Source organism: Terrapene carolina, unplaced genomic scaffold (genome assembly GCF_002925995.2).
Source record: "Terrapene carolina triunguis isolate 2854851 unplaced genomic scaffold, T_m_triunguis-2.0 Scaffold136, whole genome shotgun sequence".
Classification (NCBI taxonomy): domain Eukaryota; kingdom Metazoa; phylum Chordata; order Testudines; family Emydidae; genus Terrapene; species Terrapene triunguis.
In genome coordinates this window covers 7,074,783-7,087,466 of record NW_020664487.1, presented here as the reverse complement: position 1 = coordinate 7,087,466, position 12,684 = coordinate 7,074,783, and the positions used below count along the sequence as shown (strand labels likewise).

Sequence of the window (12,684 nt, the reverse complement as noted above, 5' to 3'; positions counted from 1 at the left end):
GCCAGAGTGAGAGGGGAGAGATGGGACTCAGCAAGGCCAGGGCTAGTTGGTGGGTATGTGCCCTGGGGGCACTGAGAAGCGCCCAGCCCTGTCGGAGGGGGTGGGGTGTTCTGGAGGGAAATGAGATCTCTGGGCGAATACAGGAAGTCGGTACCAGAAGGGCCGGCCAGGTGGGTGCTGGGAGCTGACAGGAAGAAGGCACACTGGCTGCGGGAAGCTGGAGGGATAGGAAAGGGCAGGCCGGAGCTCTCTATAGGAGCTATGTAGGCAGGAGGTGCCTGTCGGACGTGGGTGCCCCCTCAGGACCTGAGAGCCAGTGCAGAATACGGTGGTGGGTCAGTGAGCAAAAGGCCACGGTGGGGGGGGGGGGTTGGTTGCCCAGCACTCTGTGCCTTATGGGAGGCTGCAGGGGTTGGGTGCAGTGCAGGTACTGACCTTGGAAGCTCTAACTGGCTTCGGACCTGGCTGTCCCCTCCCCGTGCCTGGCTGGGCCCCACTCTGTAACGAAGGTGCCACCCTCAGTCATTCCCTCACCCCGCTCTGTACCAGCTCGGCAGGCTGCCGGGCTGGGACAGTTAAAGACAAAGCCACTGCCCTTTGAGGAGCGATGCCCAGGGAAGGTGGGGGTGAGTGATTTATGCCGCAGGTTATGTGGGGAATCTAGCACTTGGGGGGGGGCTGGGATTTTTAAACACCCGCCAGAGGCCTAGAGTTCAAGAGAAATGCCTTGTTTTATAAACCCCAATTAGTCAACGAGGGCCTGGTGAGGGGTAATGCATCATGGACCCCAGACACTCTCTCCTGCTGTTGCTCCCTCGGTACAGCTCCAAGGATCATTCAGTCTCATGCCCTGTGCGAGGGGAAGCCCTTTGGGCTGGATGTTGTCTAGGAAAGGGCTAATCAAGAGACCGCTGACTGGGGTAACGAGCCCTGGATCCCTGATCTCAAGACAGTTAGCAGGTGAGATGTGAGCAACAGCTCGTTGGAAAACCATACAGATCCTGTACGGCTGTGTAAGAACGTGAGCTCAGTGCAAGAAACCCATAGGCACAAGGCATTGCTAGCTCCTGCACCTGGAGCCAACAGCACCCTCCCGCCATGACAATGGGATGCACTAGCGAGGAGCAGAGGTGGGAGGCGGTGAACATGAAGGACTGCAGCATTAGGGCCATCTCTGGGCTAGGCCAACTCCAAAAAAACCCTGGCTGCTGGGATCCACTTGCCTGGCACAGCTGGGATATGAGAAAGGGGTTTCTCAGCCCAGCCCTGCACCCCATGGCGGCCAAGAGTGAATGCTGTTCTGCTGCTGATTAGCAAGGAGGCAAACTGCTGAGGAGTTGGCCCATGTGACGTGTCCTGACACTGACTTTGGGTCTTCTCACACCATCTGCTTTAATGGCACTTGGGAAGCTTAGCCAGCCCCACTGACTCATGAGCGGGTTTGCTGGGAGGGGTCCACACTGGAACATTGTACTGGTGTAACAGGGTAGTTAGGGGTGTGATTATTTACCTATGGAGTTATAGGAGTACAGCTCCTAGTATGCCTAACCCATCCCCAAAATGTCATTGACAAGGTGGCACTCCCTAAAGCATTCAGGTTGATAATTTCAGAACTGATTTGGGGTCTCAGACCCACAAATCCCATTAGAATTAACGTCCAGCTCCCCTAGGCAGCTCTCACCCTCTCTACTATTTTTAATAAAGACAACTTTTCACCAAGAAAATGAATTCTGGTTTGAAGGATTGGTAAATGTCTGCAGGTCTTGGCTAAGGTTCTGTTCCAGGGTTTGGGCACTTTTCAATATTCATTCCTGAGGTCCTTCCTCTGAAGACTCCATTGTTCTACAACTCCCCGTAAGTGCTGACACGGTTCAGTACACACACAGGACAGGGATCCTTTTGTTTTAGAAACAGTGTCAGAACAACTCATTGATTATCGAATACACCATTTCCTGAACTAACTTCTTTCCAGTGTTCTAACACACCGTTTAACACAAAGGTATTAAATCGTCAATCAGAAGGGATCGGAGGTGGGGCTTTGGTTCAGAAAGACTGAACATTGAATGATGTTTTTGAAATTTCTGAAGTCTATTTAAAACAAACAGCAGAAACCTTTCGCCAGCCATTCTCCCCCTCCTCCTCCCGCCCCACTAGAATAGGAGACGTCCTCGAGGCTCTGCCAGGCCATAAGAGTCAGGGCAGCATCACAGTAAATGAATGGAGGAGCTGCCTCAAACACTATACCTGCCTCTGGAAATTTCCACCACGTGCGTCTGATGAAGTGGGTATTCACCCACGAAAGCTCATGTTCCAAAACGTCTGTTAGTCTATAAGGTGCCACAGGACTCTGTCGCTTTAGGCAAACCAAGTGCCTTTTCCACCACCACCACCCAGGGGGCAATGTCAGAGCTGAGATAAGAGCACAGGAGTTAATCTATTTAGACTACAAACTGTGAGCCCCTGGAGGTGCTAACATAACACCAGTAAATAAGAACTGGTATTATTGGCTCTCCCTGCTAGGCCAGGATGCCTCTAGTCATTTTGACATTCATCTTGAAGACTTTCAGCCAATAGTAAATAGGACCATTAAAATGAAAAAGTTGGGAGGGTAACACCTTTATTAATAGCATAAAATAAGCTGTGAAATATTTTCTAATCATCTGCCACTTTTGTGCCCCTTTGAAAGACAATTTCTGTCCTACATCACCAGAGTAACTGGTGACATTATTATCCAGAAGGAATTGTGTACAATATTATACCAAGGCACCCGCCAATCAGACTTCAGATCCAGATATTTTACTAAATATAAATAGTAAAAAACAAAAACCGTTTTCTCCGAATGGAACACATGAGGAAGATCAGCTACTTCCTGTGTGTATGGAGTGCTAGAAATGGAGGGGAAATTCCCAAATCAACTCCTTTTGCAGATGAGGGAATGGTACCTTGGGGGGAAAACGCTCAGCTCTTTGCAGGAGTAGATGTCATCTTCATGGTCTTCTTTAGATGGTGATAATTTGGCAGGATTTTCATCAAGAAATCCAGCTGCAGTGTTTGTGGCTAGAAGGAACAACATATAATTAGACAAGCACTGGCAAGGGGTAAGAAACAAAGGCATGTTAAACACAGTGGAGTTGGCTCTGTAAGCAAGGCACCTAATTTAGACCCCAATCCTGCCCCAAGATCTGTATGGGCAGACTCCACTGATGCCACAGCACTCCAACCCAATGCAGGAGTCTGACAGTGCAGAGCCAACTGTGGGACCGGCACCAATCTGTGTAAAGCCAAGGCACCCGGACACTAACATGCTTTAGAGAGGTCCTGGGCCAAGGCACTTGGATTACTGTAACAGCACTGCAAGTTATGGAGACAAAAGGCTGGACGGTTAAACACAGGCATGTAAAGGGGCATATGCACAGAAGCTTAACCTGAGTGCAGAAGGCATATGTCTATGCTGTATTGGGCAGCTAGGGGGAGACACACTCCAGATATTTTCTAGGTGACAGGCTTTCAAAGTCCGGCCCAGTGAATTCTGACATACTGCAAACCAACTGTATGGAAGGAAATGAAATTGAAGCTCCCAGGGAAGGACCAGAGTATAGTTGGTTAAGAAGCTGTCAAGACTAAATGTGCTCCCGGAAGAGCAGAATAGTGAACCTCAAAGGGGGCCACTGGCTGCTGCCCCAGAGGGACTATGCAGGGTTGCTGAGGAGGGCCATTCTTTGGAGTGACACAGTGTGTATTCCTGCTGGAAGGAAGCTCTGCAAATCTGGCTCCCAGCCTTTGCTTCCCCCTCCCGGTTCCCATGTTTAGCAGCTCTTCTCTCCCCTGGAGTAGTGTGCCTGCTTCAGCTGAATGGAAATGAACTGCGTGGCTCAGCGAGGAGCGGCAGACCGCATGCCCTGGCAGTACAGGACACCCACCTGTGGCCGTTCGGTCTGCACTCGGCGAAGGCACTTCGCGTCATAGATCACGGTGTTCTCCGGGATCACTTCATGCGTGTTGATGTTGCAGCAGGCCCCGATGACGCAGCCACTGGTCAGAATCACATTCCGACCAACAACGGCTGCAAAACAGAGAAAAAAACCCTTGCCGTGGCTGGAAGGGGGAGGCAGAGACAATCAAAGCAACCAGACTGCTGCGAGCCAGGACGGGCAATAGTCACACACATTCAAACTGCCATCCTGGTCTCAAACACTCCTTTTGCTTGCCCAGCCCTCTCTATCCTGACTTCTACCAGCCTTCACGCCTGCTCCAATAGACTGCCTCCCACTCGGTTCCCTTCACGTAACTGCACAGTGCTCGCACTTCCATGCCCTGGTCTCTCAGGGCAACTCAGCCGCTTCCTCATCCGATTGTGCAGGAAAACCTTCCCTGCGACCCTGTCACAGATCCTCTATATAACATGCAAATCAAATCTAATGTATATCACTTCAGTCTCACAGGGAGGAAGCTGCATTCACAGTTACCGAGTGTGCACACAGCTGCTCTGGAGTGAGTCAATAATCCTGGGAGGTGCACTCACTGCAGCACCCAAGGGGGCGGGGGGGTGCCACACAGCTGGCTTCATGCTATCTTTGAGCCCCTTCCCAATCCTGGGCACAGCCCAACTTAGTCTTCATTTCACTCCCACGTCTCCCTTGGTTACCAATCTCCGTTTCATATCTGTGCAAGTATCAGGAGATGTCCTCCAACAGCCTGCAGGCAACAGAAGTTTAGCTTTCATAGACTAGCATCCAAAAGTCAAAGTCATTAGAAAATGCACTTGAAACTCTTTTGATCCCAATTCAGTAACTCTGCAGCAGGAACAGAAGCCACCGCTGCATTCGGTCCCTCTTCACCACTTTTAAGGCCAATTAAACGTTGCTTTCAAATTGCTGGACTCTGTGCTTTCAAATGGGAATGCTGCTAATTGACTGGAATCACAGGGGTTAGAGATGGCATAAGCCATTCAATAATGTAGTCCACCCCCTTGCAAGGGTAGGGGATAGTCCACTGGGAAAAAAGGTGTGGTGTTAACACCAGCATGTTACAATTCTAGTGCAGACAAAGGCAGTTGTAGTTTTAACACATGCTGCTTGGTCAGCTTCCTGACCAGGGTTTACCCTGACCAGCTACCATGTTAAAAAGCACACCTTTGCCCCTTTCCCTCCTACTGTACACATGGCCTGAGAGAAGACTTAACAGATGCCAAAGCAATGCTGCACTAGATCAGGGATCTCAAACTCAAATCACCATGAGGGCCACATGAGGACTAGTACATTGGCCCGAGGGCCGCATCACTGAAACCTTTTCATACGATACAAACGTATAGTCAAAAATGAAAAAAAAAATGAAGAGTAATATGGTATGCTATTAAAAGTCAATATATTAGCTTCTTTAAAACGGTAATACGAAGAGGGGTTTCAATACAATAAAACACCTGTAACTATTCCTTATGTGATCAGTAACACTGATGATGATCTACACTAACAATCTATCAACATAACGGCAGGAACTTTTTAAAGTAACTATTCATACAAAATACGTTGCCACTTTTAACAAACATTCTTCCCAACTGCTCACAGCAAAGAATCATACATGCTGAACTTCATACCTCAGACTGCTCGTCTAGTCCGTGAGGCCCCGCCTCTTCCCACCCCTTCCCCACCCCCATTCCAACCCCTTCCCCAAAGTCCCCACCCCCTCCCTGCCCCTATTCCAACCGCGTCCCCAAATCCCCACCCCGGCCCTGCCTCTTCTCCGCCTCCTCCCTTGAGAGCACCGCATCCCCGCTCCCTCCTGGAAAGTCCTAAGCGCCGCCAAACAGCTGTTTGGCAGAGGCAAGTGCTGGGAGGTAGGCGGAAGAGCAGGGATGTGGTGTGCTCAGGGGGGGCCACGGCGTGCTCGGGGGGGGAGGGGAGAGCTTGGCTGCCGGTGGAGTCGGCATCTATGGCGGGCCGCAGGAAATAAATGTGGCCTGCAGGCTGCACGTTGGAGACCCCTGTACTAGATCTTACGCAACAGGCAAGTACATAAACCCCCTGGCTTTAACAGAACACAACATAATGAAACAGGCATCTAACCTGCCAAAGAAGTGTTTGATGATTTCAGCATGAAGACACAATTAGTAACACTTACCTTTTGATTCAATTACGTTGTTATCTCCCATTTTCATTGCTTGTGAACCTACAAGTTATAGTTAAAGAAAATATATAATTCTAAGCCCGTATCTCAAATTCCCACCAACAAATACCCACATAACCCCTCCTTCAAAAACAAACCCACAACTCAGGAAGCAAGGAAGGTGCTCATGGTCCTACGCGTGTGTGTCCTGCACTGATTTTCATTGCTTAGGGAGGACACTGAAGTTCTGGCTATTGTATTCCAACAAGACACGCAGAAAGGCCTATAGTTTGACAACGTGTGGGAAATTACTGCTGCCTAATATTTCACCTTTTTCTTTTTAGTCACATTGAATCCAGAAAGATCTTGTGCTTCCTGTGTCCTGAAAGCTATAAAGCCCCCATGTTATTTCATACAAAGATGTGTGTTTTCAAATGACTAACTTGAGTTTCAAATTCAAACCACAAGAGTCGTCCTCTTCTGACTGAACACAAATTGTCTCCAAATCCTTCAACGCTGCAAACGAGAGCAGGTTGCGGCCAGTGCACATATTTGTTTTCCTTGTGGTTCTTCTTTCTAGCTCCCAAGCTGGCGTAAAAAAAGATATGTAAGGACTTACACAGAATACAAACAAAACCCTTGGGACTGACACGAAATACAAACAAAATCTTTGGATACAAGTCCCACATAGGTAGCTCATCATGAGATGCTACATGAGCTAATGGACTAAGGAAGGGACTTCAAAGCCCCAAATTCTAATCTTTGTTCTCCCATTGACTTGTTGTGTTAACTTGGGCAAATCACTTAACTCTTCTGCGTCCTTTTTTCCCCTCTGTAAAAGGGGAATAAAAGTTAACTGCCTCACAGGAATGGAATGACAGTTAACGTTTGTACAGTGCTTTGAAAATATAGAATACTAACATTTTCAAGTTTGCATTTTACATCACTGCTTAGCAAGGATACAACAGCCAACTTCAAAAACATTATAGGTGCCAATGACCATTGGTTTTGCTTCCCCCTCCTCCATGTCTGGTGAAATATTTTCAGGATATCTGCAAGAGGATTGAAGAATACATTTAGAACTTGACATTCAAAGGGTAGTGTCTCCTTAGAGATCAAGTGAAAGGACAAAGGGTCCTTCCCTGGAACCTCTACAGCATTTTAGATTATTAAATCCTACCCATTTAAACAATCTCATTTAATTTTAAACATACAGTTGCTGGTTTACTTGTGCATTTCTCCCAGCCTGGACAATGAAGAGAGACTAGTCAGTTTCTAGATTCCCATGCAGTCACTGAATGCTGCAGCATTTAAGATACAAACAGAGCAGAGGAAGGGGTTAGTCTGAAGGAGAGCTGGAAAAACTGGAACTTTAAATAACCATGGAAACATTTCTAATGAGCTTCGAAACTTTTGTAAAATGTTGTCTTGACCTCAAGCCTGCTGTGAGGGTTGAGATGAACCTCAAATTCAGCACAGCAAGCTCAAAACCAGTTTTTGAATCTCAGTAGTGATGACATACTGAGGACACAGAGAGGGATGAAGAGGACTGTTTCCTAAATCATAACATCCTTATACGGCCTCTCCGAGAGGCCATTTCAGAGGAGAACACAAAGCAGGCAATAGTAACTTACGGACCGCAGCTTTGCTGTGTGACTGCTGCTCCACCATGCTGCTATGAAGGCAAAAGCTGCAAGCCCCGGCCCTACCTACGCTCCAGACAAATCTCCAGGAACGTGCTGTAACGTTTAAAGCTAGCTAGTTCAAAAGGGTTGACCGTCTGGTTTTTGCGGCGTATCTCCCATTTTTATCATGAAGCTGAGGGAAGAATTTTGCAGGCAAATTTTTTTTTCTAGACAAAGTGACAAATGTATTTTACAAGCACAAATGGGAATAATTTGTGTTTCTAACATGGTGATGAAGGTTTCTCTCCCTCTCAGGCCATGTAAACATGACCTTGTGGTTGAGGAGGTGGGCAGATCAGAGTCTACAATGATAGCAGTACTGGGTTGAGAGAGTTTTAGGGCCCAATGTTGCATTGAAACCTGGGCCAGCTCTCTCCTGCCCCCAAAGATTATAACTGGTTCCAGACAGCTAATACCGTGCAGCTGTGGCAAGCGTCCCCACTTTTGGTAAATGAATTAGAGTGACAGCTCAGGAGACTCCAGTCCTCTGCTTAACCCAGAACAGGTACAACACAGGGAGCCACAGCTGAGGTTTCCCACTCACTGCCCCAATCTGGAGGGACAAATTCTAGGGCTAAGAGATAATCTATCTTCTATGTTCTTTCAGTCCTGAGCCGCCTGCTGAGACTGCCAGCGATGGTATTAAACATAGATATTTGTGTCTTCAGCAGCATTGGAAAGATTCTTACTAACCCATTTATGATCAGTGTCTGCTCTTCTATGAGATTGCCTTCACCAATCACTATTGGTCCTGCTTCTGCAATGATTCGCGCTTTAGGGTGAATCACTGTCCTAGGTCCTGTGGAAACAAGATAAGCTTATTACTAGCAGAATCTAAACAACTGATATTACTAAAATCAGAGAGAAGGCTCCAAGCGGGGAAATCATTTGAAGATGTGTCATGTGTGTTTCAACACCACAAGAATTCCAGAAACAAAGGAAAGGGACATGGACATGATTAGCCGAAACATAGGAAAAATACATTTTAACTCAACTGAGAGGCAGGATGGACTTGTGGTTAAGGCACTGGCCTGGGACCAGATCTGCCAGTCTCTCTGTATGTCCTTGGACAATGAGTATCACCATTCAAGAATGTCAGAATTCAAAACAAAATCTAAATGTTAGAAACAGTTCAGGCTGTGCTTCTCAAATAAGAATGCCAAGCAATCTTAGCCCTGTTCCTATAGCTACGGCCTGAATAAATATGCGCACACCCCTATCTCCACCCACAACAGTTTCATTTTATCAGTGACCCCAGGAAAGCTAGACTACTACAACCTGAACTGGGTAGTGGGTGGGCTATGTGAAACTCTTTATGGTCAGACAAATACAAGATTCCTTCCTCGGCCCAAGTTTCTGATTGGCAAAAAGCACACTGAAAGCAATAACTGCTCACTCTGTATTAGAGGCCTAATCCTGCCAAGCGACATACATAGAGAACTGAACCCTACAATTCCAATGGCCATTACACACAGAGATGGCATGTCTCCATATACAGGATTCATGTGCCCAGTCCAGAAATTAAAGAACATGAGAAAAGCAAAGGCCAGGCACTGATCCTGCTTGCTGTTCTGCACATGCACAGGAATCTGCCTGCAGAAAAGCTGGGTGGATTGGGGGCTTAGGACTAGAGATGTATATACATGAATCAAATGATAAAAGCAATGTTCTGTGATGCACATTTTTGATACTCTGCAAGAAGAGGTGTTAGGCTGACATCTCGACAGGGCCAGAGTTCGTGTTCTTGTTTGACAGTGCAAGCTTAATTCAGCATTTCTTGGGTTTCCAATTTAAAACACAACAGGACCCCACTAATTCTTGAAAGGCAGACTTCATGCAGATATGTGCATGCACCCTGAACTTTCAGTAAACAAAGGTTTTCTGTGGGGAATTATACTATGCGAACTGTGGTACCATAATATAAAGAACAAAAAAAGAAAGAATTTAACTCTCACTCCTGCAAATGCTTACATGAGTAGCTTTATGCATGTGACTAGTCCAATGGATTTCAATAGGACTGTGTGTAAATTATGCGCGTGTGTATGAAAGCGGAGCCAGTTTGAAACCTACCACTTTTCTTCAAAATTGCCCTCTAGTCTAAACTATATATTCATGACTCGTGAGCAGCTCAGACAGTGAGGGCACTGCAAGTGGGTGCTCTGTGACAGGATGTCTAATGCATTTCACAGTGAGTCAGATTGCATGTGCCACTCCCGAGGTCTTCATTGTGTCAAAGGAAATATTGATAGCTGTGACACCAAGACAGAATTTACTGCACTAGTCTTCACTTCAGGCTAGATTTCCACCACAGAGGCCCAAGCATTCCACAGATAACTTACTGGGAAAACACATGGTCTTCTGTCACTAAATCCTGGGTAGTTATTGACTACCAGAGACCTGGGGCTCCATACACTACCTTCTGTTTTCAGAAGTACTGATTCAAATTCAATAGGGCAGTGCTTCTGGGGAAGAACAAGACAAAAGAAGCAGCACTGTAATCTCTCTTACCGATAGTTACATCTCCCCTGATTTCACTTTCCACACAGACAACAGCTCCAGGAGCAATCTTCACACTGCAACCAAAAATTATTAAAAGAAATAAACATAACGCTTTTTAAGGCCAAGAAAGAAGCCTAAGAAAGCTGGGTAGATTTGTTCTAACGCAGGGGTCGGCAACCTTTCAGAAGTGCTGTGCCGAGTCTTCATTTATTCACTCTAATTTAAGGTTTCGCGTGCCAGTAATACATTTTAATGTTTTTAGAAGGGCTCTTTCTATAATTCTATAATATATAACTAAACTATTGTTGTATGTAAAGTAAATAAGGTTTTTAAAATGTTTAAGAAGCTTCATTTAAAATTAAATTAAAATGCAGAGCCCCCCAGACCAGTGGCCAGGACCCAGGCAGTGTGAGTGCCACTGAAAATCAGCTCTCGTGCCACCTTCGGCACCCGTGCCTACCCCTGTTCTAACGGATTCCATCCAACTTGCACCTATACTCTCAACATTTTCACTGAGTTCCACAGTTCACAAGATCATACATACATTTAAAAAGACACTTGAGCATCCCAATTTATAACTGTATAAACCAATGAGAAAAATCCTCGGGGCTCTAAATGTGAATTTTTTAAATCTATCCTCTGCCAAGAAATGAAAGATAAAAATAGCCACTCTTTCTAGATTCATAAACACCTGTTTTGCATTTCCTCTCATCTCTGCAGCACTAACTAAACAGAGATGAGCCAAAAAGTCTGAGTCATGTGATTACAGGGAACATTTCATTCACACACAAAGAAAGGAGACACTGAACTGCATTGAGATGGCATGGGAGACAGTAGTAGTATTTAATATTGATCAGACTCAGGTCTTGAGGCTGTGTGATAATGCAGCACTTCAGCATCCACAGATAGGATGGGACTAGAAAGAAAGTGAACACGACAAGAAATGGACCTGAAACAAGTTCACATCTGCAGGCAGGACTGTGACCAGCCAAACAAAAGTATATGTACACAGTGAGTCAGGCCATGCAGTGGCACATCTCTGGATTCCCCATCCCAATTTCTACCAAGATGGAGAATCTATATATACCGTTGGGGGTGGGTGGGGGGGAGGTTCAGGTGCTGACTAACCTGTGGAATTTTAGAAAACCCAATGGAATGTCCTACAGGATGGATGTCTAAGGACACTTAGAGACAGCGTTTATGCAATACCTGTGTATTCTCTCTCTTCCCCACACCCTATATGGGAGAGATAGTGAGGTGCAGGGGTCGCTTTCCTCCCCCCTTTTCCTGGCAGGGGAAGGGAACTGTAGTGGGACAGCTCTTTCGTTAGAGAAAGAGAAGCAAATGGGGTGCTCCCTGGCTAGGGCGCTTCTTCCTCCATCAACAGGAAAGGCTTGAAGCCCCAGAGTTTCTTCCACCAACCACCCCCTCTCTTCGACCTGCTTGCATTTCAGACACCCCTAACTCACAGGGCCAGCACTCCGAGAACTTTTCCCAGAAGACATTGGAAACATCTTTCATTACAAGGCACGTTTCCCAGTCCTTTAATCATTCTCAGGGGTCTTCTCCGAACCCTCCTGAGCGGAGGAACATCTTCCTTGAATGATGGACACCAGGGCCGGACACCAGGAAGTCCCCGAATCCAGTGGGTCTCGGGGTTTCCAGACAGACTCTGCTGCGCCCCTTTCAGGGGCTGGATGGGTCTTGCGTATCCCCAAGTGTGGCCTCCGTTAAAGCCGGGCGGCTCACAGAACCAGCGCCCGGCCCCTGCCCCGCCGCTGTCTCCTGCCCCCCACAGAATCACACCGCAAACCGCCGGGCACAGAAACCCGGTTCCGCCATCGCCCACAGCCCGAGCCCCGCTGCCCCGGGCTGGGGCCCGGCACCGCGCTTCGGGGGGCCCCTGGGACGTGGGGCCGGGCCCCAGGCCCGCACTCGTGACCCCCCGTCCCGGGGGTGGCGAGCCTGAGAGACGCGGAACTAGGCCAAGCTCCGGGGAGCTGCCGGAGCCCGGAGACCCGCGCAGGCCCGGGGGAGACCCGGGGAGTGGGGCGCGGCGGCCGGGGGAGACCCGGGGAGCGGGGCCGAGCTCGGGCCAGCGGCGGGCGTTTGCCCCGTGACCGCTCGCCCGGGCCGGGGTGTCAGCCGCCCCCTCACCTGCTCTGCGTCCTCTCCGCCATCTTCCCCGATCGGCCAGCGACTGCTCGGCCTGCGCTCCGGGCGGGGGGGCGGCTCTCGGCGTCAGCGCTCGATTGGCCTCCCTGGCCGGGAGAGGGGCGGGGCCGGGGCGGCTCAGGGGGTCGCTCTGCGCGCTCGCCCCCATGTGGGCGCGGTCCCGCCCCTGGGCGGTGTGGGGATGGGGGCGGGGCCTGCCTACCGCGGGGCCTGGCGGGGGGCA

At 48.4% G+C, this 12,684-nt stretch overlaps 1 protein-coding gene across 1 annotated transcript; it reads right to left on the bottom strand.

The window, feature by feature from the left end:
- Positions 1-2,600: 2,600 nt before the first annotated feature.
- DCTN6 (dynactin subunit 6) lies at positions 2,601-12,519 on the bottom strand. The gene is made up of 7 exons (XM_026653352.1): positions 12,444-12,519; positions 10,296-10,360; positions 8,481-8,586; positions 7,066-7,154; positions 6,118-6,165; positions 3,921-4,063; positions 2,601-3,057 (listed from the first exon to the last, which is right to left on the bottom strand). Exons 1-7 carry the CDS (start codon positions 12,464-12,466, stop codon positions 2,959-2,961), a joined length of 573 nt encoding a protein of 190 aa, XP_026509137.1. The 5' UTR covers positions 12,467-12,519; the 3' UTR covers positions 2,601-2,958.
- Positions 12,520-12,684: the final 165 nt, after the last annotated feature.

Bases quoted from the DNA above. Each gene is read 5' to 3' on its own strand.
- DCTN6 (XM_026653352.1), bottom strand. From the start codon at position 12,466: ATGGCGGAGAGGACGCAGAGCAG. The intron at 10,361-12,443 runs GTGAGGGGGCGG...TTTTGGTTGCAG, and splicing joins GCGGAGAGGACGCAGAGCAG to TGTGAAGATTGCTCCTGGAG. The intron at 6,166-7,065 runs GTATCCTTGCTA...TATAACTTGTAG, and splicing joins TGTTTTTGAAGTTGGCTGTT to GTTCACAAGCAATGAAAATG.